At 48.6% G+C, this 26,877-nt stretch overlaps 1 protein-coding gene across 1 annotated transcript in view; it reads right to left on the bottom strand.

Moving 5' to 3' along the window:
* The window catches only part of UTP6 (UTP6 small subunit processome component), a 428,027-nt gene that overhangs the window by 368,663 nt on the left and 32,487 nt on the right, over positions 1-26,877 (bottom strand). Inside the window, exons 3-4 of the mRNA XM_078654392.1 lie at positions 21,572-21,613; positions 21,378-21,470 (exon numbers count right to left, since the gene is read on the bottom strand). Of these exons, the coding sequence (XP_078510518.1) occupies positions 21,378-21,470; positions 21,572-21,613 (135 nt within the window). The remainder of the gene's footprint in view (positions 1-21,377; positions 21,471-21,571; positions 21,614-26,877) is intronic.

The following is a 26,877-nucleotide window of genomic DNA, read 5'->3' as shown; positions in this document are numbered from 1 at the left end:
AATGACCTGTCCCTGCACATCAATTTCTCCTCCTCAGTTTTGAGTTCCATAAGAAACTTAAGACCTTGGCTCTTCACCTTGCCCAGATCCTGGCTCAGTGCTAGGATACTCTCCAAAGTAAGCTGTGCAGTATACAAATACACATAAAAAACACATAGGCAAAAACTATTGTATCACCATTGCGAAGACTGAAGATCAAATAACTAAGTGGATTATTTTGCCCCTATCATTAACAGGTGTGACTAGCCATCACCAGATGGTCATTCTCCCTAAACCCCTATGCTTATCCTTAATATTCCTACATCTTTGACTAGACAGTTTTACTATTCTCTGGTTCAATACATTAAGACTGGTATGGGTTGGCAAACAGTGCATTTAAATCGAAGACCCTGACTTTTTCATTTGAGCAGTGGGGCCTCGTGGCTTCAGTCTTTGAGATATATATGCGTTAAAGCTCAATGCGCACACTTTTGTTAACACCCCGCCCCTTGTCAGCCACATGTTGCAATGCTGCATGATAAAGCTAATCTTATTCCAATCATTACAGTTCTCTGCTCACCACCTGTTTGGACTAGGACGGAGAGCAACACCGTTCACTGCTCAGTTTGGGAGTGGCTGGGTGGGATAGACTAAGACATACGCTCCGCTAAACCTATAATCCCGTTGTACCATTGTCGGGCAATCCCAGATTGCCTCTAAAAAGTGAGCATACTGTATATAGAGAACTGAAGACATCTCTGGCTGAAAATGCTTGGTGATCTCTACCCAGAGAGTAAAGTTTTTCCCCACTCATCACGGTTCAAGAAACCATAAATCATGCCCCTGGATATATTCCTTTATTGTATGTTCCGTAAGGCACACAGAGCCCCCACTACCACTTTTCTCTTTGCCCCTTCTAGATTTAGTACTTTGACTGAGTTGACTGATTCTCCAAAGTACTAGAGACTGGAGTGCGAGACTCCACTATGGACCCCTAGGTCCGAAAGAAATGGACCAACGACCAGGATACACTCCTCAATGAACATCAATGGAATTTCGTTTTGCTTAAACTGGGTCCCTACACACAAATTGACAGACTGATCCATATAAAATTCTTGCATCAGATTTATTACACTCCTGAAACACTACACTGGTGAGGCCTTAGAAAGAGTGCACACCACGCGACGTGTGGGGAACAGAGTGCTAGGTTTCTTCTTTTGGCTTGGCTGATGCTGGCTTTTGGACTAAAGACATGGAAATACTCATTGAAACGATTGGCTGTTCAGTTGAAATCCCCCCATTATTTGCCACCTCAAAGTAAGTTAAGGATGTCCCGACCACTGTCAGAAAGTTTGAAACTTTGTCACTTTTGATGGTTAAGAAAATGGTGGCGATGCATTGAGCACTTGGCCGCCAACCCCAAACCAAGGACTGGCTTAAAGGCTTCAATTTCTGCAAAAAAAGCAACTGTGGGCTTATTGGGATTGTAGGAGAATAGGGTCTGCTTCCTATGGTCACACCCACTTTTTGCTTTTGCTTTACTGATTTTCGACTTAGATGTGGCTGTGGGCCTGCTAATCAGACCCACAGCCCAGATGCACTCTCTCTAAATTCACACCATGTGCTCTAGGTACATCCACAATTGGGAATTGGTTCACCTTATCAGCCCCTGTAGAAGTGTACCCTAGGTACTCAGGGCATAGGTGTAACCAAGGCCTACCATGGGCTGCAGCATGTATTATGCCACCCCTGGCTGGCCACTCAAACTGACACAACTGGCTGATCACTCAGCTGGAGCAAGGTCGTGTAATCACCCCTTGCTTAGGTATAGTATTCCTATATCTACCATTATATATAGACACACAGTAACCTATAAGTCACTCCTATGGCAGGCCTTAACAATCCAGGAGGCAGAGTGCTTGGTTATGTGTGAGATGGTGCTCTAGCATGACCTGAGCCTGTCTGCAGCTTTCGGAACCATGTCCTTCTAGCTGTTCTATGATATTGCCATACCATATACTCTTAAGTGCATTATGAACCTCGCGGTTAAATGCTAACTTTGGTTTGGCTTTATCTAAACATGTCGTGTAAGGTGTCATACGTTTGGAATACTACCCCCTCGCCAATTCTGGCGACGGGGGTAGCATTCCACCCTTCTAGAGGGAGAAGACATGTTGTTGCTGACTATCCCGGTGTGGAAGACCAGTGGTCCCTACCTCGTCGGAAGGGCGGTGTAGTCGGGGGGGCCACACCCCCACACCGGGAGGAACAGCGTCCCTTGGTCACCGGACATCCTCTCTTCGCCCACAGGATCCGCTAACCCACGAAGACCCGGAAACAGACCAACAGGATACCGGAAGCGGAACCCTTGCCGGCGACCCGGAACCCGACCCATCTGGAACCGGAAGCTCGTCCACTGCAGTCCGCCGGGAACATAGAAAAGACGGCAGGAACGGGGAAACATCGTTCAGCCCAGCGGACTCGTGGCAGGAGACAGCGAACGGCGCGGAACCCCCGACGGAGAGCAGAAGGAAGGAGGAGAGCGGAGAGGAGGCGGAGATTGGAGAAGAGAACGAGGAAGAAGACCTGTGGACGGAGGATTGGTGGCGACCTCCGGAGGTGGCTGGAGAGCGGCCGTAACTCGGATGAGAGTTACGGCGGGGCACGTGAGTACACTCTATCCTTCTCCGTGTCCCTTAGTGTAAATAGTGTAATTGACTGTAAAATCTTGTATATAGAGCCTCACGAGCACCCCGCACTCGCCTTAGTCCTTAAGAGAAGTATCACGAGCACTGTACGTAAAAACCTCGCACTCATCCCGGACACCTCCCATCACACTACCCTCCTGCTTGCTGATTGGTCTTATCCCTACCTACCCTTCCCACCTTCCCCACATTCATAACCTGACCCTTCACTTCCCGGTGACGGTGGAAGTACTCAGTAGTCCTTACTGGACGGGACTAACCCCTGTACTCTCTCTCTTACATATCTCCGAGGAGACCCATCAACCGGCCGTACCCTGACGACAACAGCCCCGCAGAGGACCACAACCCGGATATCCACTCAACATCCCCACCCTCCCGGCTGGGAGCTTCTCGGCGGCATTTCTTCCCTGCAAACTCTTTTGATCCAGACTTTGTGTGCACTGTCAACAAATAAATCCTTGACCATAGCTCACTACATTTGGCCTCCCCGCCTGTTATTCCGGTCCGTCCAGCCCACAGTTTCACACCCGGTTAAAGTTAACCAGAGCCCCAGCGTCACAAAATGGATGCTGCTGCCACAGACACAAGTCTGACCTCCTGCTGCTGGGAGTCCTTCCAGCGAGGGAGGCCCGGACAATAGGTTTCCTGCCTGGAGAGGTGCGAGCACCACCCCAGACATGATTTTGTGTATTGGGACAGGGAGGGCTGAATAGAATGAGACACTGCCTGGGGCACACTAGGTGCTCCATGCATAGTCCAGTTCAAACCAGTGCTGGGGCACTCCAGCCCCAGCTCTGGCGCGAAACTGGACAAAGGAAAGGGGGTGTAACTAACCCCCTTCCTGGTCCCACCCATAGGCGGGACCTAGTGAGTAAACCAGCCCCCTTTAGTTGTATAAAGTTAGGAGCTGACCCAGGAGACTTTAGATTTGATCCTGAACTGAAACTTGAAACGAAACTCTGGACCCTTCAACATTCAACCGACTTGAAGACTGAAGAATCTCCCTTGTGGCCAAGGAGTGACCACCCTGGAAAACCAGGCACCATCCAGCAACTCGATGGCTTGCTTTGTCCCCGTTCCCGCCGGAACTCGAGCGCAGAGCTTGACAAGACCTCGACTCCAGGACTCCTCTGACCCCACTGCACGACTCCAGCACAGCTGAGCCCCGTGGAAGGCGTCGGAATCCTTAGAACCAGGCAACTTGGAAAGTCTTCAACTTGCTTACAGCGCAGCTTCTGAGGCCTCCTCGAAGCTGTGCAAGCTGTGCACTGGGGACTGAGACACCCCGACACCGAGCTCCACCTGCACCGAAGACCTGCCCTCCACACTCCACGAGATCTGCGTGGGGCCCTTCTGCTTGAGTTCTGCTCGACGCGTTGTCCCGGTTGCTGGCTAGTTGGCAAGTAGCCCTGTGACGACTATTCCTTTGAAAATCCATTGCTGGTCTGGTTGCTCCAGACTGGCACTTGCTTCCCTGAAAAGGTAAAGTACCTCAGTCCCTCCTGGTCTGCACCACAGAAGCTCCTTGTGTATCCTGCGTGGGTTGACTTTGCTTAGGCTTGTTGGCTCCAATCTTGAAGTCGACCCCTCCATCTACGAGAACCTTCGTGGGACAGCTCCTCTCCAGTACCTGGTCGTCCTCGACGCCTCCTGGTCCGCGTGGCTGCAACGACAAGCTTCACATCCGCACCTGATTGCTCCTCGACGACGTCTGGTTCCTCCCTGGTTCCACCCGGTCACTGGCTAGTGACCTAGACTCTGTCCCCTCTGCTTTCAGGTCCTCTTCATCCTAGATCCACCCTTGGATCCAGTCGGACATCTTCCTCCTGGTCGCCTGCAGCATCTTCCTTCAAGGCTCCATAGGAAACAACGAGAAAACCCGACACACTTTGACACCTATGCACCCGCAGCCCGTGGGATTGATAACCTAGTGTCTAGTTTGGACCTCTTTGAGCAGCAAGTGTTCATAGCAGAGTAATGTTGATCCAATCATCAAGTAGGGCTTGATGCACATGCCTAATGATGTTCCTGTTGTAGGTATTACACCGGCATGAGTGTGGGTTGGAGGTAACCTTTCTATTACTGGACCTGAGTCTATGATTGGTAACTGTTGAATTCCAACAATGATATGTGGTTCTCTATACTATTATGCTGTGCTCACTGTGCAACGTAGATGGGTGAATCAACAATATTGTATGAGAGAACCTGCCCTAAGTGGGTTAATTACACAGAGATGAGCCGCCCAAGACTGCAGATGCAATCCTGTAGTCACCCAAAGGAAGCTTTAAGGAACTAACCCCGAGTAGAGTACAGCCTGGTCAAGGTACTGAAGAAGTCAGACGTGAGGGCTGAAAGCTCGGATGTGCTGGCCGAGATTGTGAGACATGTGGCTTGCAGCCTACATGTCACTGCCACCGATCATGGAGGAGGGGGCCTGATGCGTGCGCCATCGAAGGGGGGTAGCACTAAGATGTGGGAAGAGGCAGCAGCTGGAATAGAGAGAGTGAGAGAATCAAGACCGATCAGACTCAGGAGGTGAAGAGGAACGAATTGGCAAGGCCACAATCGAGCTGGTCGCACCCACTTAAGGATGCTGGAGCCTGGACGGAGAAAGCAGTTTAGTGGATAGAGACGCCCTTCCCCCTTGACTTTTAGAGAACAGTGTCCTGGAGATCCTTGCTTAGCTTGAGGGTGGGGCCCAGTCAGAGCAATAGCATGGCGGGGGGGATCCACTCAAAAGTCCGATTTTGCAGTGCTGTAAAGAGGCGGGGAGAGGCGTGCCGAGGCCTGAGCCCTGTGTTACTTATACTGCTAAAGAGGACGCTAAAAAAAAAAAAAGATGGTGAACGCAGCCTGCTAGAGCTCCCACCAGCCCGATACTAATCCGACCAATTATCCTGGCTCCCGGACCTGCTCTGCAGCCCACAAGTGTTGCCGTAGTGGCGATCGGCGGGGGGTGCCTTCCGGTGCGGAGTGTTGAGCTCCCGGACCCCCCTGAGGTGGCGATAGCGACGGCGGCGGCCTGAGGCCTAGTCCCGGCGTGTGAAGCCGGGGCCTCGATTTTGACGACTCCCGGTCGGGAGATCCCGGCGCTGGCCTGCTGCCACAACTGTTGGGCCACTGCCCTGGGCTTCTGATCGGCGGCGGAGTGGAGAGTGGGAACCCGGCGGTGCCCTCAATTGCAGGTGTGGCTGCCCGCACTGCGGAGGCGTTGGTGGAGGACTGTGGCCTACGCTGGGGTCCGGAGACCGGGGCCTCGAGTTTGAAGATCCCCGGCTGCTTGTGGTGGTGCTCGGAGGCGGCCTGGGCGGTGAAGCAGAGGGACCAGCGGCGCTGTGGCCCCCGGGGCGAAGTCCTGCCCGGTGTGCCTGGCTTAGCGCAGCCGCGCTCGCTTGGACCCCTGACCAGTGGACTTCTTGAGGCCCACACGGGTGTGGTGCCCGGGACCCGAGGGCGCCCGTAAGCAGTGGTGGCGGAGGCGAGGCGAGAGAAGTGCCCCCGTGTGTGTTGACGTGTTGCTGAAGAGCCGCGGCCCGCTGCTGGAGCGCCAGTGGACTACCCCGGAAGATAGGGCAGTGGAGTGGGGGGGGGGCCCTACGGGCCGAAGCTTACAGCCGACCACAGAGGGGTCTGGAGTAGACCCACGAGGCCCCTTGTAGAGCCCGACGAGACCGCACACACACCTCGGCGATCGACGGAGGCGGTGGTGTGGCGACGGCGGTGTGGGGACTGGCTGATCCGAGCGACCCGGGAGTGCCCTGGGAGGGTCCTCCTGCCGGAGCAGTGGTGTTCCTGAGAAGGGGCAGCATCCTGACCAGTTGGTCATAGAGCGGGGAGGCATAGCCCGGCCGGAGCCACGCTATACTCTTCGACAAGAGGTCAGAGCTGCATGGAGGCCTGAGGTGTCCCTGGACATCGGAGGACGACTGCGTGGAGGAGCCGTGCACCTGGGGGCGGTGGAGACCATAGGGTGGAGTGGCCCGTGTTGATATCGGTGGCACAGTGAATCCGAACTGAGGCGTCATGCAAGCTGACTGCAGAGGGTTGCCTCCCTGTACATCCCCGACATGACCAGAGGCGGAGGGGGCAGTGGGTCCGCCAAGCAGGGGCCCATTGACAAATTCACCGGGCCGAGTGGGGGTCCCGGGGCATCTGGAGGTGGCCAGGGCGCGGGGCCGGACAACGCAGCGCTTATGGCGGCGATAACTCAAGCCAGAGACATGCTGGACGCCAAAATAGGAGCAGTGGGGGTTGATGTGACTCTGCTGCGTCAAGACCTTCGCAATGCAGTGACTCGCATCACGGAGGCAGAATCCAGAATCTCGAGTGTGGAAGACGATGTGGGGACCTTAAAGCAGAAGGTAGCTGCGATGGAGAAAATTCAAAAAGGTCTTGCGCTCCGAGTAGAGGACGCTGAAGGGCGGGCGCGCAGGAATAACCTTCGCTTTGTGGGTTTTCCCGAAGGCTGCGAGAAAGGGAACATGGAACACTTCTTATCCCAGTGGCTGGAGAGCTGGCTCCCTCCGGATGTCCTATCACGTTGTTTTGTAATAGAGCGTGCACACAGGGCCCTGACGCAGAAACCGCCTGCCGGGGAGCGGCCTCGGCCAGTGATTGCTAAGATTCTGAACTTCCATGACAGAGACACTATCTTACGAGAGGCGAGGGCAAAGGATTCGCTTACATTCGAGAACCAGAAGATCATGATCTTTCCGGGCTATACTAAGATGGTACAACAACAACGACACTCCTTCATAGCTGCCAAGGCGAAACTGCGAGGCCTGAAACTCCAGTATTCCTTACTTTATCCGGCGCGCCTTCGGGTGGTATTCCAGTCACGGACCCATTTCTTTGATACCCCAGAGGAGGTCTTCAGGTGGTCAGATGAGACGGTGAGGGTCCGGGTACATGCCCAACCGGGCTTGAATCCGGGTTCGTCACGGGGTTCGTCACAGGAGCGAGGCGACCAAAGTGTCTGGAGCAAGCGGCACAGGAGATCTAGGGCGCGGAAGCGCTCCTCCTCTCGCAGTGGAGCACGGGATGGGACACCTGCTGACTCTTACCACTCCGGAAAGGAACATTGAAGGACATCGGGGTGCGAGCTTGTCTGCTGGCATCGTGGGCCCCTGCCGGGGGTAGTCGGAGGGCTATGCTCTGCTGATCAGACAGTTGAGGACTGAGTATATGGTGACTGTGCGCTTTGCATATTTGTGGTTGTGTGGGGCTGCGGGGTGGGGTTCGGGGAGCTTGTATACAGGGGCTTCTGGTCTCCTACGTGGGTGGGAGTTGGCGGGGGGGGTTCTTCTTGGTTGAGTGGGTAGTTGGGATCCATTGGTATGGTTGGCCTTGGGCGCTCTGTTTTGGGCCAGAGGTTACCCATGCCGCGACAGATACTTCAGGGTTCTATGAGGTATAGGGGTGGGTGGCGGGGGAAGGGGGACTGGGTGTTGAGGGGGCGTTCTGGGGGGGGGGTGGGAAGGACAAGGACAGGGGGGTTGGAGGGGGGTGCACGTGATTTCTACTGCTTTACTACTGATTGTGCTGTCTACTCGGGCCTGCTGCTGGGTGCTCTGGTTTTGTGTCCCCTGGGATCATGGCTGACGCATCAACTCCGGGACTCCCTAGGGCGTCCATGCGCATACTGAGTTGGAATGTTAGGGGGATGCTAGATAAAATTAAGAGGGGAGCAATTCTGCGATGGGGAAGAGGGAAGCAGCGGATGTCCTACTGTTACAAGAAACGCATATGATGGGGACGAAAGTGCTTAGTCTGCAACGCTTTGGCTACCAACAAGTCTTTCATGCTGGGTTTACCAGGGGCTCCAGGGGGGTCGCCGTATTGGTCCATCGCAGGCTGGCTTATGTGCATGAGAGACAGTGGCTTGACCCGCAGGGTCGGTATGTCTTTGTGAAGGGAATGGTGGGTTCAGAATCTGTTGTGTTTGGGAGTATATATGCACCTCCCCCGTTGCAGTGGTCCCTGGCTGAGAGGTTTGCGGTGTGGGCGGAAATCCCAGAGTCCCTGGCAGTACTGGGAGGGGATTGGAATGATGTGATGGATGAGAGTATAGACCGTCGGAGACCGCAGGAGACACTGACTGCTGCTACCCCCACCCGGTTGAGTGCGATGGTGGAAGGGTTGGGCTGGGTGGATGTTTGGCGACACTTGCATGCTAGGGTCCGTGAGTATACCTATGTTTCAGCTGTGCATGGCTCCTTCTCGCGACTGGACTGTGTCTTTGTGCCCGGTGCGTTTCTGAGTAGGGTGCGAGGGGCAGATATTTTGCCTAGGGGGCTGTCTGACCACTCCCCAGTGGCTGTGGATATTGAGTTGCACAGGAGGAGACAACCGTTTCGGTGGAGGATGTCTTTTATGGCATCTTCAGCAGGCTGATTATGTACACCATATGCGGGGGGCGATTGCCCATTATTGGCAGGAGAACATGGGGGCAGAGTGGATGTGACGGTGGTCTGGGAGGCCATGAAGCCCACATTGAGGGGAGTCGACATAGCGTGGTGTGCGGTGGCCCGTCGCCGACGTAAGGAGGCCATAGTTGCTGCCGCGGCGCGAGTGGAGGTTCTTGAGCGGCGGTGTCCGGGAGGGGGAGACGATGTGGCGGTGCGGCTACTCCTGCAGGCGCAGCAGTCCTATGCGTCCGTGTTGTTGGATGAGGCCCGACAGGCGTGGCTGGCCACGCGAAGTAGGGTTTACCAGTGGGGGGACAAGTCCTGTACTATGCTCCATAGGCTGTGTCAGCATACCCTGCAGCCACTTACCGCTGCCGGGACTCGCAGATGACGATGGAGTCACGTTGACGGATCCGGTGGAGTTGGCGGCTAGTTTTGCCCGATACTACGCGGGGGAATATGCGCCACAGGACTGCCTTCCAGCTGATGCGGTCGATAAATTTATTGCTGATTTGCCCCCGAAGACCGTCTCTGACGAGACGCAAGCGGCATTGGACCTCCCTCTTACGGCGGAGGAACTGGATGATGCGCTAGGACAGCTCAACACCGGGAAGGCACCTGGGCCGAGTGGCTTCCCGTGCGAATTCTATAAGAAATTCCAACTCCAATTGGGGTCCCACTACAGGGCAGTGTTGGAAGCGGCGCGGGAGCTGGGTCGGCTGCCAGCTGACTGGCGCCACGCTGAAGTGGTGGTGTTCCAGAAACTGGGTAGGCCGCCTGATCGACATGACTCCTACCGCCCTATATCTTTGCTTAACGTCGAAGCTAAGTTGCTGGCAAAGGCGTTGGCGAACCGTCTTCTTCCCTACGTGGCCGATCTGGTCCACCCGGACCAGGCTGGCTTTATGACGCACAGGGCAACGCGGCACAATATTCGACGGGCACAGACGGCAGTGGACGCAATGTGGGCCACGGGGGAGCGGGCAGCCCAACTGTTGGCAGACATTGATAGGGCATTTGACTCAGTGAGCTGGACCTACCTGTTTGCGCTCCTGCCCCATCTTAACCTGGGCCCTGTTTTTATTTCGTATCTCAAGCTGCTGTACACCGACATCACGGCATCCGTGCGAGTCTCCGGGGCGGTTTCCGAGAGGTTTCCAATTGGTCGGGGGACCCGCCAGGGTTGCCCGCTGTCTCAGTACTTATTTGCGCTGGCCATGGAGCCCCTGGCCTCTTGGGAGCGGATCGATGCACTGCTACGGGGCTTCCGGTGGGACGGGGGACTCACAGACAGGATCGCACTTTATGCGGATGACGTCCTCTTCTTCCTCACGGACTTGGATAGATCGGGCCCTTGGGTATTGGAAATTATGCGCATATTTGGCGAGGTGTCGGGTCTTTATCTTAACCCGCGTAAATCCACCCTGTGGGTGTTGGGTGACGGGGCGTATGCGGGCTCCTGGGCGTCAGCCTTGCAGGTGGCGGTTGGAGGCCTGCTGTATCTTGGCATGTTCCTGTCCGAGTCCGTGGCGATCTCTTGGGAGCGCAACGTGATACCGGTTTGGGAAAAGGTCCAGTCGGACATTAGAACGTGGTCCCGGATGCCCCTTACTATCTATGGTAGGTCTGCGATCTTTAAAATGGTTGCACTCCCGCGCCTTTTGTATCAGCTGCAGAACCATCCGCATTTGGTCGCACCTCAGTGGTTCCGACAAGTTAATTCCGTACTGGGACGCTTCTTGTGGGCGGGAGGTGCCGCCAGAGTGGCGCTGCGTACCTGCTTCCTGTCCACCTATTGTGGTGGTCTTGCAACATCTGACGTGCTGTCGTATTACCAGGCCTCCCACTTGTTAGTGTTAAATGAATGGTGGTACGGAGATAGAGGAGACCCGGAATATGCTTTAGAGCGCTCGTTGATGGGTGCCAACACGCTGCACACGCTCTTGTACTCAGCCAGACTGCGGAGGCAGTTGTCCCGTGCCACGCAAGTGGTTTTTGTGATATGGCGACAGGCGCTGCGTCGCATGGGCTGGTGGGGCAGATTGACAGCGGAGACTCCTCTGTGGAGAAATGGGCAACTCCCCGCGTTGGCCTCGCTGGCAGGGTTTGGAGGATGGGATTCTATAGGGATCTCTTCGCTGGGAGATGTGGTATCCGGAGTAGCCCTCAAATCGTTCCAGGAGCTTAGAGACGAGTTCCATATGCCTAATACCCAATTTTTCAAATACCTGCAGTTCCGCCACGCGCTTGAGCCCAGTTTGGTGGGTCTGGAGTCGCTACCGGAGTTCAGCCCCCTGGAAGCAAAAGTTTTCATGGGAGACCTTGGAGACAAGAAGGTGTCACGTATTTATCAAACCCTTGTCATCCATTGTTCCTCTACCCTGAGCGCATTAAAGGAAGCCTGGGAAGGAGACGTTGGACCCCTAGATGAGGACGATTGGAGGGAGGCTTTGGAGTCCCCGCGAGGGACAGCTATCGCGGTGCGTCTCAGGCTAGTCCAATTCAAATATCTGCATAGGGCTTATTACACGAGGGAGCGACTGTGGAAAGCAGGCTTGATTGGATCCCCAGAGTGTTTGCGATGCGGAGCAGAGATGGGTACCCTGCTGCATACTGTATGGTCGTGTGCTGGCCTGGCCAGATTCTGGAGGGGTGTATGGGGCTGTCTGTCGGAGGTGCTGGGGTGGGATCTTCCCCGTACTCCTCAACTGGGCCTTCTACATGTACTGGAGGGCGTAGGGGGGAATATCTACAAGCGCCACCTCTTATTGCTGGGTCTTGTCGTTGCCAAACGGGATTTGGCACGAGCATGGAAGAGTGATCGTGCCCCCCCACCCCCCGTTGAACGCGTGGAAGGCAGGGATGGATTATTTTATGGGTCTAGAGCGCCCTGTGTTTGAGGCCAGAGGATGCCCCCGGAAACATTACAAAATTTGGAAGCGGTGGGCGGAATATAGGGGTTTAGCTCTGGTACCTCCAGTGGAACCGGACGATGGTCTAGATTTGGAAGATGGAGTTCAGGCCTGAGGGGGCGCATGTTTCCTGGCTCGACACAAACGATTACTAGAGGCTTATTGGGATTACGTGCACGGGGTTAGGGGGGGATAAGGGGTGGGTAGGGGGGTCACTGGGTGGATGTGGGAGGTGGGGGGGACAAGTGGGGTTGTTTTTGATTGGGTTTGTGAGATGCTCATACAAGATTTGATGTTTAGCAGGATTCTCCTGACTGTGGAGAACTGCATATATGCCTAACCTGATCAATAAAATAAAAATTTTGTTGTGAAAAAAAAAAAAAAAGACAACCAGAAACAGCATGGAAAGTATTACTCCAAAATAAATCAGGTTCAGGCTGACCTCAACACCATGACTCAAGAGGCAGACAACATAGTGAATAAGAAAGGCAACATGGTGCTAACAAAAGAGGAATTTAAAACAACAACACTGATCCGATAGCGGACTGAAAGGAGGACTCAAACCCAGTGTTAGTGTTTGCCGGACGAACAATATCTGAATCAATGAATGTCTCAAGAACAGATGTGACCAAAACAGGTCAAAGAATATATGACTAGGAAGTACCAAAACGAAACACTGGACCAGTCGAGAACAAGACATTAGATAAGGAGGCCACAATACGATCCTTGCTGGAAAAATATGAAGCCTTTAAAAATAGTACAAAATGAAACTACATAAGAATCAGAAGTGTCACAGAAGAAATGGAAGGGGATGACATAGTGAAGTATGCACATTTAGTCTTTGCACAAGTATTACAACTACAAAAGGGAGCAATGGTGGGCACAAACAGCGCAAAGATGGGCAAAAAATCCAAAAATAAACAAAAAGACTGAAAGTCATGGTTGTCAAACTGTCCTCCTACCCACAACAAGCTTTGGCATAGCCAATAGGTATCGCTTTTGGGACCGTATAAGTATTTAGTTATGCAGCACAATATCCTTGGTGCAACAGCATCAACTGTTGCATGGCTAAACACTTATACCCATCTCAATCTAAATCCAGGGCGAAATGAGAGGTAAAGAAAAACACACACGCTGGGCGCACACAGGGAAAGCGCTTCGTTTGATAGACCACAAATATCACCCATTTATAATAATTTAAAAAAGCTCCTCATTTTAATGTATTAAAAGATAACTAAATGCAGTACTTTCATTGTTGTTCTTTCTCTCGGATATATTTTTAATGTAATGATTTTTAATTAATCGTGCATGATTTTAATAAATAAATAAAAAGGTACTACTCCCATCTTCCATATTGCTTAAATTGTTGCTCATTTTGGGATTTTCTTTCTATGACAGCTTGAGGCAACAGACACAAAGCAGCCCAACTATTACCAAACACTTCCTCTAACAAAAGCCAGACCTGTTTCTTGTTCTTACAGTGATGCACTCTTCTCTCTATATCAGTCCCTTCCTTTATAGCTGCCTCCTTTCAATCAATACTTGTAACGTGATCAGCCTGGAACATGAGCCCGGGAATTCCACTCCCAGGGCAGACAGGGCCACGGCTAACCTCCCGGGGCCCCTGGGGCTGCGCAGGAGGCTCGTGGGTGGGGGAGGGGCGATATACAGTCAGCGCACTCGGTACCAGGGATTTAGGTCCATGAAGTGGTGCACTTTGCTTGATTAACAGGTTCTGCCAGTAAAGCAAAGACATCTGTTCAGTATGCACAGCCCCCTTCAGACAGAAGGAACACACGTCACAGCCCTCGCGCTTTAAGATGGAGCCGCTCCTCCGCGGTGCAGAGAATATGTCCCTGGAGGGCCTGGACATGTCTCACTCACTCCAGTATCACTCAACCAACGTCTCCATTTTGTTGTCGGGAACCCCGCTAGTTTGTTCTTACCAAGATGGGATATTGTCTTGGAAGGAATGGGGCGGTGGGAGAGCGGTTAAAGAGGAGAGTGGCTGGGTGATAGAGAGGGGCTTTATGGGAAAAAAAGCATCGGTTTCGAGAGGGCCAGGTTCGAGTGAACTGATAGCCAGTTATGGTGAGTGGGGAGGGAGAAGAGAGTCACAAAGTAAAAAAAAAAAATACTGAGTAAAGGAAAGTCAGGCAGAGAAAGGGGGTGAGGATGAAACAGTGAAAGGCGGAGAGGTGTGTCAACAGTGAAATGGAAGACAGACTAGGGGTGAAAGAGGAAGAAGCAATGAAAGGGGAGAATGTGGGGTAGATGGTGAAAGGTGAAAAAAGGGAGCGGGAAAGTGAGGAGAGAGAAACAATAATACAAGGGGGCTAGGAGAAACAATGAAATGTTGAAAATGAGTGACAAAAATGAAGACAAAAGAGAGCCTCAAGTGTAGAGGGTGAGAGAGGATCAGCAGTGAATGAATGAGGAAGGAGGGAGAGGGTGGAAGGAAGAAAACTGAGGAACAAGCTAAGAGAGAAAATCAGCAGCAAAAGGAAGAAATATGGGATTGAAACAATGATAAAGGGAAAGATGGGGAACTGTGAAAAGAAGGCGAGAGCAATGAAGTGAGTAGAGAGAAGTGAAATGAGAGACAGTGGTGAGCGGGAAGAGAGTCTCGAAGTCAATGAAAAGACGGAGTGAAAGGAGGTCATTGAGTGAAAGGAGATGAGGATGACACCGAAGAAAGGTGGAGGTGTGTGCCAACAGTGAAATAGAGTAGAAGAGAAAGGAGGAGGGAGAAGCAGTGTGAGGGGAAAGATGAGGGGAGACGGTGAAAGGTGAGCAATGGAGGAAGGAGAAAAGTAATGAAGAGGGACAACACTAGACGGGGTGGGGCTAGGAAATAACAATGAAAGATAAAAATGTGTGGCAGAAAAAAAAAAGCATGCGAGTGGTGCGAGCGCGACGACAAAAGTAGAAGCAGGCTGGCGAGTGGTGTGCGATGTGCGTGCACCATGACGAGAGAGGAAAGCCAAATAGCGCCTCTGCTCGTCATTGTGCGCATACCCGCGCGCTCTATGTCACCCCAAAAGCTGTGGTCCGATTTTTGAAAGACCACTCACTAAATGTCTCGCAGAGCAACGCATATTGTAGCTCAGGCGAGACCTAATAACTGCTGTGAGAAGCTATAAAAAAAAACACACTCCTGAACTGGAACTGCTCAAAACTATACTACTTTGAGGATCTTACTGCATCAGCACTGCAAAGAAGAAAACGTCTACATCAGATATTAGCGCTTCCTAATAACCAAGCAATCCGCTTCAGATGGGCATAGATGTGTGGGATCATCTTTCAGCATGAAGGAGGTCCATCACCACATTACAACGGTAATGGAGGTCTACTGCATCTCCACATAGAAAACCTTGAGAACTACATAGAATGCATGTGTCAGGAGACCACCAAACTGGCTAAGTCCCCGCATAAGAAGTAGTGGATGTCCATACAAATATGAGGTGGATGGGACCCAGCAAAACTTCAGTCAAACCAAAACTACTTGGAACCTCTACATATAGATTGTGTTCCAAAAACGAAGAGACATCCAAATTGCTTGCTAAACTTAATCAGCCATAGTTAATGTAATTATTTTAGCTAGAAGTAGCAGTGACGTAACATAAAATTACGCCCCCCCCCCAAATTGTGAAGAGGGGCCCCTGAATCTGCCATATCTTGTAGATATAAATTGATCCTCGCTGGAATGGAGCGCCTCCAAATAATTGGGAGGCACCCCTGCGCCGCAGGGGGCTGCGTTACACCCAAGACGCAGAGAGCATCCAAATTGAGATAATTAGAAAAATGCTAAAACAGTATTCTTCAGCATACAATACTAAAATATAAAACAAAGACTACCTGTGATTACTTGGACTCCATACATGCACAACAACCCTTTGCAATGAGTGTTACCCATAGTACAAGCATCTGCTCACCATGGAATACTTCATAAGCACAGATGGGCAACCGCCGTAGCTGTGGCGTAGCTATGCACATTACACCGATGGGGATAACAGATAATTTACACAATACTAGTATGGATGACAGAACCCTCACATATTGCCACATGAAAACAGGAAGTACATGTTACAAACCAAAATGCCAGTTTCTTTCACCTCCTAATGGCAAAGACTCCAATGCCACATTGCCACAGACAAATCTGACAGGTCCCAATGCTTGTAATGGAAATAGTGTTGAAGCCCCTAACAACAATAGGACATATTTAAACTGAGGTCTTACACCAGTATTTGCATCTATTCTACCCACTACCTCTTCCTCTATCCCACAGGAAGTAAACCATCAATCTAGGTTCAACAATAACCCACATCATTATCACAGCAATCATTCTCAAGTAGTGTTATTGTGTGTTATATCATGCAAAAGGCGCCCATGTTTTCATTTTATGTAGCTATCTGTTTGTAAGAAGCTGGCTATGTATATACTATACCTACATGAGGTATAGTGTGCACAGAGTCCGGGGGAACCCCAAAGGTAGGCAGAGGTAAAAGTAGATAGCACCTTACTCTCGATTTGTGGAAGTGTGGGTGGGCAGTAAGGCCCACAGTAAGGTAAGACAGCCATCTGCCGCCAGCAGCTTCACTTCAAAGGGATCATTTCGCACTCTCAGGCATTTCTCCTCCCTAATTTATTCACTGCCGACGGCCAGCCGTACTTTCACTTTGAGGGCGCCAGGCCGTCTCTTGTTCTGGTTGAATACTTTTGGTAGCCAATATGATCACGTTTACACTATCGGCCACGCAGTGAAGGTTAATAATAGATCTCACATGGGTGCATGTCTCATTGCTATCAGCACTGCACTACTGCCTATACTCTGCATAATCCTTGTCTGTTATTGACTTATTGACAACACGACATTAGATCACACAGATTTGGTTCTGCTCACTGTTTTTAAAATATTTGTTATAGTCCGAATTAATACACAAGATATTGCACAGACCGCTTGGTTTGGGTGGAGCACGCCTAGAATTATTGTTCTATCAAAGATTGGTCACAATGTATCGAAGCAGACTTTCTTTGACTTAGCCTTTGACCTTTCTGCAGCCCATGGTGTTAAGACACGGTATTGATGAAATATTCATGTAGTTACATGCAGTCATTTGTATTGGTGCTCAATGTGCTTTCAGTCTCGTATATATATGGGGCATTATTGCTTATTAGGACACCGCTTTTTTTTTTCCTTCCTCCCCTGCATTTTGAAATATGTGGATTGTAGGTTACAACCATTCAGAGCGTGCAACATTGCCAACATTTGCTTAAGTGCCCATATATTAGTGTAGCAACACACTTACAAGGGCCAAAAGGCGAGACCTATTGGCAATGCCGATGCTTGTTTGTGGAAGGCAGGGCAGGGCCTCTGGGTTATCGAGGTTGCTGGCTGCAGGACCCACTGGGATTTTGGTGTAGCAGGTTCGAGGTGGGGACAGGGCGGTATGGCCGGGGCCAAGTCAGTGGAATCCTCCTCTTCTTAGTTGCAGCATGGCTCTTCGGTCCTTCTTATCTTCTTCTTGATCAAGTCTTGTCGGAGGAGGCAAGGTTCAGGGTTGCCCCTAAGTACTACATTTAGAGGAGCTACAGGTAGGTAAAGTTTGGGACCAATGGGTCCCTTCCTTGGAGTGGGTACGTCTCCAGTGGGAGGAGGGCATGCGCCTCACTCTGGTTGGCTGGGTCCCACCATTTGCAAGATGGCAGGGATTGAGAGTTGTGCTTCACCTCATCTTACCACCTGATTTGGGAAAGGTGGACAAACATCCCTTCCTCAATTGGTTTTCCCGCCAAATCTCCTGCCCAAAGTGGGGGTTAGAACTGGTAGGGGCCAGTTCCTGCTGGAAGCAGCAAAGGCCTGGGGAAGCTCACAAAGGCTTTGAAGCTTCCCCTTTGTGGACCCTGCTCATCCTGGGGGAGGAGGCTTGGTACCTCGTCCCAGGATGTGCATTGTTTCAGACCCCCGAGGGGAAGCAGGCTCTCGACCCTGGAGTCCAGAAATATGTCTGGTGGTGTGGCAGCTGGCGAGCAGCCACTCCACATGGACATTAGAGTTAGGTCGTTTTTCAGGGGCATCTCTAAGATGCCCTCTGTGTGCATTTTTTATTAAATCCCACCCTGGCATCAGTGTGGGTTTAATGTGCTGAGAAGTTTGATACAAAACTTCTCAGTTTTTAGTGTAGCCATTATGGTGCTGTGGAATTCGTAATGACAAACTCCCAGCACCATATACTCTTAATGGCAGCACTGCACTTAAAATGCCTAAGAATGGACTTAGGCACTGTAGGAGTACAGGGCTCATGCACCTGTACCCTCACCACTGGTATAGAGCACCCAGCTAGAGGGGTGGCTGACCAATGGCAGGGCAGTGGGTTGCAGGCATGGTACACATGGATGTGTAAACACAAGGAGATGATGGACAGAGTGCTGAAACTTTTCAGACACTCACTCCCAGTCAACACTCAACCCCAGTCAACACTCAACCCCAGTCACAGATCTGGGTTGAATCAATCATCGGTCTTTAGCTCACTTCGCCACCCCAGTTCAGACACAGCTATATGCAAATCAGTCTTGACCTTGTGCCTCATGGGAACAGTCCAGCCCGAACTGCCAAGCCATGCCTTCCCTGGACCGGAAACAAGCATCCTGGGACACGTTTTGGACTAACAGCCACTGGAGTCAAGCTATCCTGGCTGATGAGGGCTGAAAGACCGAAACCAGTCCTAGTATGCTTGTTTCCAGTCGAGGTAGGACCTGGCTTGGCAGTTCGGGCTGGACTGTTTACATTGGGCGCAGGGTCAAGACTGATTTGCATACGGCCGGGCCCAAACTGGAATGGTATGGTGAGCAAAAAAACTATTGATTTAGGCCCAGATCTCTGTACTGGGGTGAATGTATGACATTGTTCTGCATTCTGTCCATCAATTGTTCTTTTTGCATTTGTCACCCAGAGTGGGACTGGTATGCCCAGACGTTGGTCCCGTGCTCTCCATGCCACTGGAGTCGAGCTATCCTGGCTGATGAGGACTGAGGGATGAGGAGCAGCCATCTTTGTTTCTTAATGAGGACTAAACAGCAGATGTGTTGATAAAAAACGTACATTTTCATACCAGTGTATCGATTTATCATTGGAACTTGTCAGATGTTCAAGAATGAATGTACATATATTGGTTAAATGTGGAATTACACTAGATTCAGCTTACTTTTTTCACAAAAGACAAAATAAATATGGATAAATGTAGATGGAAATGCCAAAATACCATAAAACCAATAGCCCTCAATATAATATACAAATGGCCCAACCATAATTGACTGGGGATATACTACTCAGCCCTCATATGCCCTTGCCCTTTGTCCCCACCCTGTTTTTCTGTGAACCTTAGACAGACTTCCTTTCGTCTCTATGGTTGTCTCTTCCCTTATCCTCACTCCCTCTCGTCTCCTACCCCCGCTACTTTCTCTCATCTTTCACTCCTCCCCTAATTGTAATGCTGATTGTTTTATGTAATGTTTACTTTTGATTTTCTTCTAGTATATTGTTGAACCACATTGTTGCACTTCCTGTCATCTCTCCTATTGTCTCCTACCACATCCTCCCTCTATTTATGTCTCTCCCTCCCTCCTCTCTCAATGTTTTGAGACTGAACTATTTTGTCTGATGCCCGATGGAGCTACTTGGTTTAGCTATATGGGAGATGGGCCTTGGATTCCCGCCTTGGTCGTCACCTACCCAGTCGGTCTTTAGGCAGACTTCTTTTCGTCTCTCCTTATGGTCTCTTCCCTAGCTCCTATCCTCTCTCCCCTGAATCTCTCCCCTTGCCTGCTACTCTGCCCACCCCCTGTTCTTTGTGCCCTTTGACTAAGCACTCCTTCTCCCCTTGTTGGGGAAAGATCCAATATTTATACTCTGGAGTCTCAGCAAACCCGCTGAGTGAGTCCACTGCGCCAAGGGAGCCACTCACTCTTGAGGTATGGTATGACACCCCTTGCCAAAGCACTCCCTCTCCCCTTTTTGGGGAAGGATCCAGTATGTAGGCCTTGGAGTCTCAGAGACCTCTCTGAGAGAGTCCACTGCGTAAAGGGAGCCTCTCGCAATAGAGATAGGAAAGGGATACCACTTCCCCTGGGATCACAGCTTACTGGACTTTGGACGTTGCCTTGACTCGTCTACCGGTTTGTGTCCCCGTCACCCTTCCCCTCTTCTCCCCATGCTGTGACTCTCACCCTCCCCTCCCCTTTCCCACCTTCATTATCTGTCTATTTCCCCTACTCCAACCCCCCCCCAATCGCTCACCTTGCCTTCTTTTCCCCTTATGTATTTGTGCTTATTGTTTATCTCGACCTTACAAGTAACTATGTTGCCATGCTCTAAGAACTATGTAACCTTTGTAACGATGTAACATGTAACTATGATCTGATGCTCATGTAAAGCGCTCTGATACCTCCGGGTCTAGCCAGCGCTATATAAAACTTTTAAAATAAATAAATAAACTACTTGATTTGCAATTTACATATTGTCTGCCAATACTTGGTCCAGTGTTTAATACAATGTTTTTTATAGGGTCCTTCACTAATTGGTCGAGGCACAGGGATTTCATGTTCTCCAATAGGTCTCTTGCCACTCTTTCAAGTGGCATCCCATAAAGTTTAAAGTTTTCTACTACCAATACTCTTGGGGCATAGTTTTCTGAAACACAACGTGTTATGCACCAGATAACTACTGTAAATAAAATGTGATACAACACACACACATACTCCAGCAGTTATATAGGCAACTCATCTGGAATGGCAGACGAGTCATCTCCTCTGTATCCATCAATCGTGATTGTGTTCCCGTTTGGCGAGAACAAGAGCTAGCAGTTTTGGTTGGACATTCCCTTTCGAGTCAAGCCAAGACTTATTCACATACAGTCTCTATAAAAGCACACATTAAAAATGATGGGATCGAATGCATCCATAGCACTAAATAGTTGTTCACAAGTCTGGTGTTGCCTGCATTTCTGTTCAGAATTATTTCTGTACTTTGACTGATGGACTAGCGATTTACAGAAATGAAACCACAATAGCATAACAGGACGAGTATGTCATTGTCACACCAATTTATTCTACTCCATGGTGTACTCTGTGGACGAGGTATAATATTAGGCTTGCCTGACCCATGCCCCAATTCCTCTATCACTAATGCAACACAATGTTATTAGCAAAGCACAAAAACTAAAAAGGCAGATATAATGGTTAGTGAAACCTGGGTCACCAAGAATTTGCGTTTATTCATTTAAACACAGAGGTCGACTTTTAATGCTGTGCTAACCAACTTGACTCCAGTTTTTAAATAATGTACTATTAAATGCTCCCCTTTGCCTTTAACATACCTTCCATCTTGTTGTGGCACGTTTAAATATGCGGTGTATCCGATGTACAATGGAATACTCAATTTCATCCTGTTTAAAGAAGTATCCAATACGCTGGGGGTACAAAACAGGGAAAGGAGTTAGGCAACAGTATGTTGAAAACCACCATGAATAACGATTTAATTAATTTGTACTAGAATTGCTCATCGACTTACCGATCTTCTTTTCTTTACGAGTTCCAGTAGATTAATTTCATACTAGGGATAAAAATTGTGCAGTGAAATGTAAAAGAAAAAGTAACTGACAATCTGTTTTATACAATAAAACAAAAGTGGCTGGTACTGGTGGCTTGGCATGGTACTATGTCTTCTTGTGTAGGTTTCAATTACTGTATCTGGGCTTTGAGAAGCACTATTAGCTCCTGAACCAAAGCTGCTCAGTATTTTCAAAGTGCAAGAATACTTAAGGAAAAGAACCCATATCTATTGGAGTTATGTAAACAAATATCTTTCCCCCGATCAATTCCTAGAACTGATCACCCCAGAACATCCAAATATTAATTGAAACTAAAATGAGTAGTTATCAAGCAGCAAACATTTAATAACTGAGGCAACAAGAGTGTGACTCTCAAAACGGTAAACTGTTTGGGGATTATGTAGAGTATTTACATACCAGGCAAATGCTCCATACTCACGTCTTCCATTTCCCGTGTGTACTATTACCAAAACTGACAGCCAATAAGATATTGAGAGTATGCATTATTGTGAGTCTACAATGGGGTCAGATCTACTGCACTGCTTCAGGCATATAGCATACTTTTTTGAGAGCCATTGCCTAGCGATGTAGTTTGGTATAGTACATACACAGTCTAAGGAGGAGAATGGTACTTTTCTCCTCATCAGGTGGACTTTACTATTTACATGTGGTTTAATTTGTTCTCTCAATGCCATTTCTCTTAAGTCAATTAATCATGGGTGGCTTAGTGTATTAGTCGATGAGATTTCAGGACTTGGTTTATCGATTTCTGCTTTGGTCGTGGTTAAAGTTTGCAGTTTCCTTACAAATTATTTCAGCTATCATGTGACAAACTAATTTTTAAACACATTTCAGGTTTTTTGCTACTGTTGCATCCCACTGAGTGATAAAACGCCATGTTTTCCGTGTAACTGTACTTTCTAGGGCAGATTAGTTTACCATGAAATCATGAATGAGGTTCATACTAATCACTATATGCATGCAAACATTAGCCACCTTCCTTGGTAGACGCTTAACCAGGCTTTCATCTCTTTAAATGAACAATACTGGTCATTTTTTTGTGTTTTTAGATCTGTAAGGTTTGGGGCTGGGTAGTTGAGATATGCTTTCTCTACTACCCGCAACTGTATATCCATCAGTGATTGCAGTCAATTTGTCAACACACTGTCTAACAAAAGTTATACATATGCATTGCTAAAGAAAACTGAAAATAAGTCTTAATCTAAAAGAAAAGATCTATACCACACATTAAAACAAAACAGCCTCATCTATTGACTGCATGGGTTTGAATGGACAAAAAAACATGTGAATGCAAAAAAGAAAGTAACTTTTCCTTTGCACATATTAGTTTATTATAGGTACTGCAGAGATATTAGTCTGATATATTTTAAACCAAACAAAGAAACCCACAAGGTAAATAAAGACGTTGGGTGTCAGTATTATAAGAAAACAGTGGTCCTTGTAAAAAGGGGCTATAATTAATATACACTTGAATCAGTGCTATATTGAAGATGCCCAGCCGGGCAGTTAATTTTATGAATAATCAATGCAAAGAACAAAATAAGTACACAACAATAAAGTGGGACACAGTCCTGCGTCCTACAGAAACACAAAACAGACACAGTAGGACAAAACCATTTCAGGCAAGACAAAGTTAGCCTGTGAAAAATGCAAATAGTTGGAACAAGCTTAAAGACGACAGTTGTTGTACTTGTTTTATCACTTTAGACTAAAGTGCAAGCTGTTTCAACAAGTCGACAATGTTTCGATCCTTTTAAAACAATACCAGGATCATCATCAGGACGGATTAATACAAGCCTGAATAATAGTGCCTGCGGAGCAATAAAAGAAGGGGGGATGGAAGGCACAAGAGGAAATATTAAAGTACTTATAGATGTGAGAAGAAAGATAACAATCCTGATGCAATCAACTGTGCATGCTGAATTAGGGACGCAATAGCCAGGGAAGTGCACAGTGAAAAATTATCAAAAAAGAACCGATAGAATAACTCTGTTCTACTTTGGGGCACAAGGCCTATGTGAAAACCATGTAGTTCAGTGTGCTTCGTTATGAGGATAGAAGAGGACAATAATGGTGAGACTATTCCTCTATGAGGCCGAGGCATCAGTAAAATTGAGCAAGCGGGTCAGTGCTCATTACGAGTAATCAAGTTGTGTGATGTGAAGCAACCAAAGCCAGTGCCAAAGCCAGAGGGTTTGCCGCCAAGGCATGGGCTATAGTTCCTTGTAACGTGGTCTGAATAAACGGTGAGCCTGCTCATGGCGATTGGTAATGCAGGGCGAAGAGCGAGGGTAACAGTGCGGGGGAGTGAGTTCTATGTATCGCAGTCTGAATACCGGTGAGCGAGCTTGTGACGATAGTCAAGTCAGGGCGATGAGCGCGGGTGGGAGGGCAGGTGAGTAAGTGTCGAAGTTACGCTGAGTAAGGGGAAGGGGCAGTTGCTCACCTCGTATGAAGATCGTGGGAGCAGGGATGGCTCGGGACCACGATGAGCTTCAGTTGTGGATCTGTGGAGGAGATGAAGCATGGGGTGAGAGGCAGAGTGGTGCAGGAGGGGAGTTTTCTTTCTTTCTTTTTTTTAAGAAAGAAGAAGAAAGATTTTATTGTGTAGTTAATAAAAAACCATTACAAAAAAATAAAAACATCGGTTAAAAACTAATCAGTATACATTCCTGATTGAACTTAGCAACATTAGAGACGTCAATTGAGTCAGAAGTGTCCAGTGCCAAGTCAATTTATTTATACATTGTCCGTTAACTGGTTGTGGGGTGGTGAGTTAAGATCAAATTCATCCTCTGTATCCTTTGACTGGCCGGGGAGAATGGTAGATGCAACTTCTAGCATGGCTACACAGAGTTAGATCTATTCTTAGTTTTCAGTTTTGTGCAATGATACCCCTTTTGCGTTCCGACTTCATGACAAATTTAATGAATCTGCAGATGAATTGTGGATCCGCTGCACTCAGGGTTTGTATAGTGGCGGAGCGACAGGTACGTATTCCATATGCAATGAACTTTGCCTTTAACCAGTACCGTCGTTCCTGAGCCAGTGCGGGGCAGATGCAAAGTAGGTGGATAAAGTCTTGTTTTGAGTCGCCACATAGATCACACTCCTTAGTGTCAGGTTTCCTCCAGTCTGGTATATCAGCATTTGTCGGCAGATTACCCTTCCTTAAGCTGAGGTATTTTGATTTGATATATGGAGAGAAAGAAAACCCGATATAGGCTGCAGGTTTGAGGACGTTATATGATTAAATTGTCATCCATGCGTGAGCTCGGTGACTGAAGATCGATTTGTCGCTGATCAGCGAATGCCTGTTTGCAGCCTTTTTAACAGCTAGTTTAAATGATGGTACCGGTAGCTTAATTTGCCACAGCGATGCAAGTTCAGTAATGTCAAGGGACTGTTTTAAATACTTGGCATACTGGGAGTTCGAGTTGTTTTGCATTGCTTCCCACGTGGCAAGGTTGATTTCTGTTTCCCTGTTCATCCATATATTATACCAGAATATAATGGTCTCATACTTTTTTTGGAGTTCTTGAGATTGTAGGCCAAACTCCAGTCGGACCTGCGCAGGTGAGGCATTGGACGGTAAAGTGAAAACCCGCTTGTATACCCTAATTTGAATTTTGTCAAGAAGCTGTGCACTTCTGCCATGGTGTAACACACTGCCATAGCCTATTGTAGAGAGCAGCTTGGCCTTGATGACTGTCAAAATCGGATTAAAATGAGGACCTTTTAGCTGCTTGGAGATGTTGTTTAACGCGTATAACAGGGCTGTTCCCTTTTTTTCAATGACGTCAGTATATAAGTCCATTATGGGATTCAGAATTGCATCCGGCAGGCCCTGCTGCTTTAATTTGCACCATAATAATTGACGGCTGACACGGTCAAACGCCGCCTTGAAATCAACAAAACAGGAGTACAATGCTTGGTGGTTTTGTATACTCTTTTCGGCGATTAAACTCAATGCCATGGCATTAGCCATAGTGCCTGTACCCCTACGAAACCCAGTCTGGTTTACCGGAATCTTCTTGTTATCCTTAGACCAATTTAAGAGGTCGATTAGCACCAAAGATGCATAGTATTTAGCTTCGGCATCGATAAGTGCTATAAGACGGTAATTAGATGGGTTTTTACGGTCTCCTCCTTTGTAGATCGGGTTTATGATCGCCCCTCTCCAGCTTTCTGGGAGCCGACTCGTTTTATTTATAGATCTAAATAAGGTGTTTAACTTGCATGCCCAAAATTCAGGGTCCTCCTTGTAGATTGCCTGGGGGACACCATTTGGTCCTGGAGCACAGTCTTGCCTGCTTCTCTTAATTATTTTTAATGTTTCAAATTCCGCATCTGTACTGGGTGTCTGATTTCCACACGGCTGGTTGGCATTCAGGTTCTTAAATTTTATAGCTGCTGGGGTCCTCAGTTCCACTGTTTTGAGTGTGTTATTAGATATTGTTGTGGGTGGCACCGATGGGTTTACTGAGAAGGTGTCCAGTAAATGTTGAGTCCATGCTTTTTCCGTGACCTAGGTCGTACTTATTGTTTGTCCTGATCTATTTAATGAATTTACCTGTGCCCAAAATGCTCTTGAATCAGATTTTTTTCCGTTATATAAAAACTTGGTCCAGAATTCTGTGAATTGAGTTCTTTTTTCAATCCAAAGTAATTTTTTATATTGTTTCCTGATTGATTGGACTGTTTGCCAAACGTGAGAGTTTGAACTGTGGCCCTTTGCTTGCCTCATACACTTCCGCAGGCGCCTTCTTAAGGATAGTACGGTCTTGCTAAACTGACCCCATTTCTTTAGGTTGGATTTATTGCTCAAATTGACTCTAGTTTTTGGTAGCTTATTCAAAAAAGAGGTCCATGCTTCTGCACACAGTTCACTTCCATTGGTTGTGGTTTGAAGTAGGTGTTTGGCATCTTTGGCTATTTGTGGTAGTGAATTAGTCGTCCACCTTATACGCTTCAGGTTGATCGTTGTTAATTCCCCAGCTGTCGATTGTGCTTTTAGATGTTTAAAAGGTGCCAAATTGATCTCAATATGTTGCATTGAATGGTCACTATCCACTGTACATTGAATTTGGAAGCTTTTGACTAAACCCAGCAGAGGGAGCGAGACGATGGTGTAGTCCAGAATTGTGTTTGCACTCGGGTCTATGTAGGTGGTTAAGGGGGGTTTATCCTGTTTAATTCTTCCATTTAATACGCGCAGCCCCTGATTTTCCAGGGCCCACATCAA

Source organism: Lissotriton helveticus, chromosome 7 (genome assembly GCF_964261635.1).
Source record: "Lissotriton helveticus chromosome 7, aLisHel1.1, whole genome shotgun sequence".
Classification (NCBI taxonomy): Eukaryota; Metazoa; Chordata; class Amphibia; order Caudata; family Salamandridae; genus Lissotriton; species Lissotriton helveticus.
The sequence above is the reverse complement of the archived record's forward strand: the minus strand, read 5'-3'. Positions and strand labels throughout refer to the sequence as shown.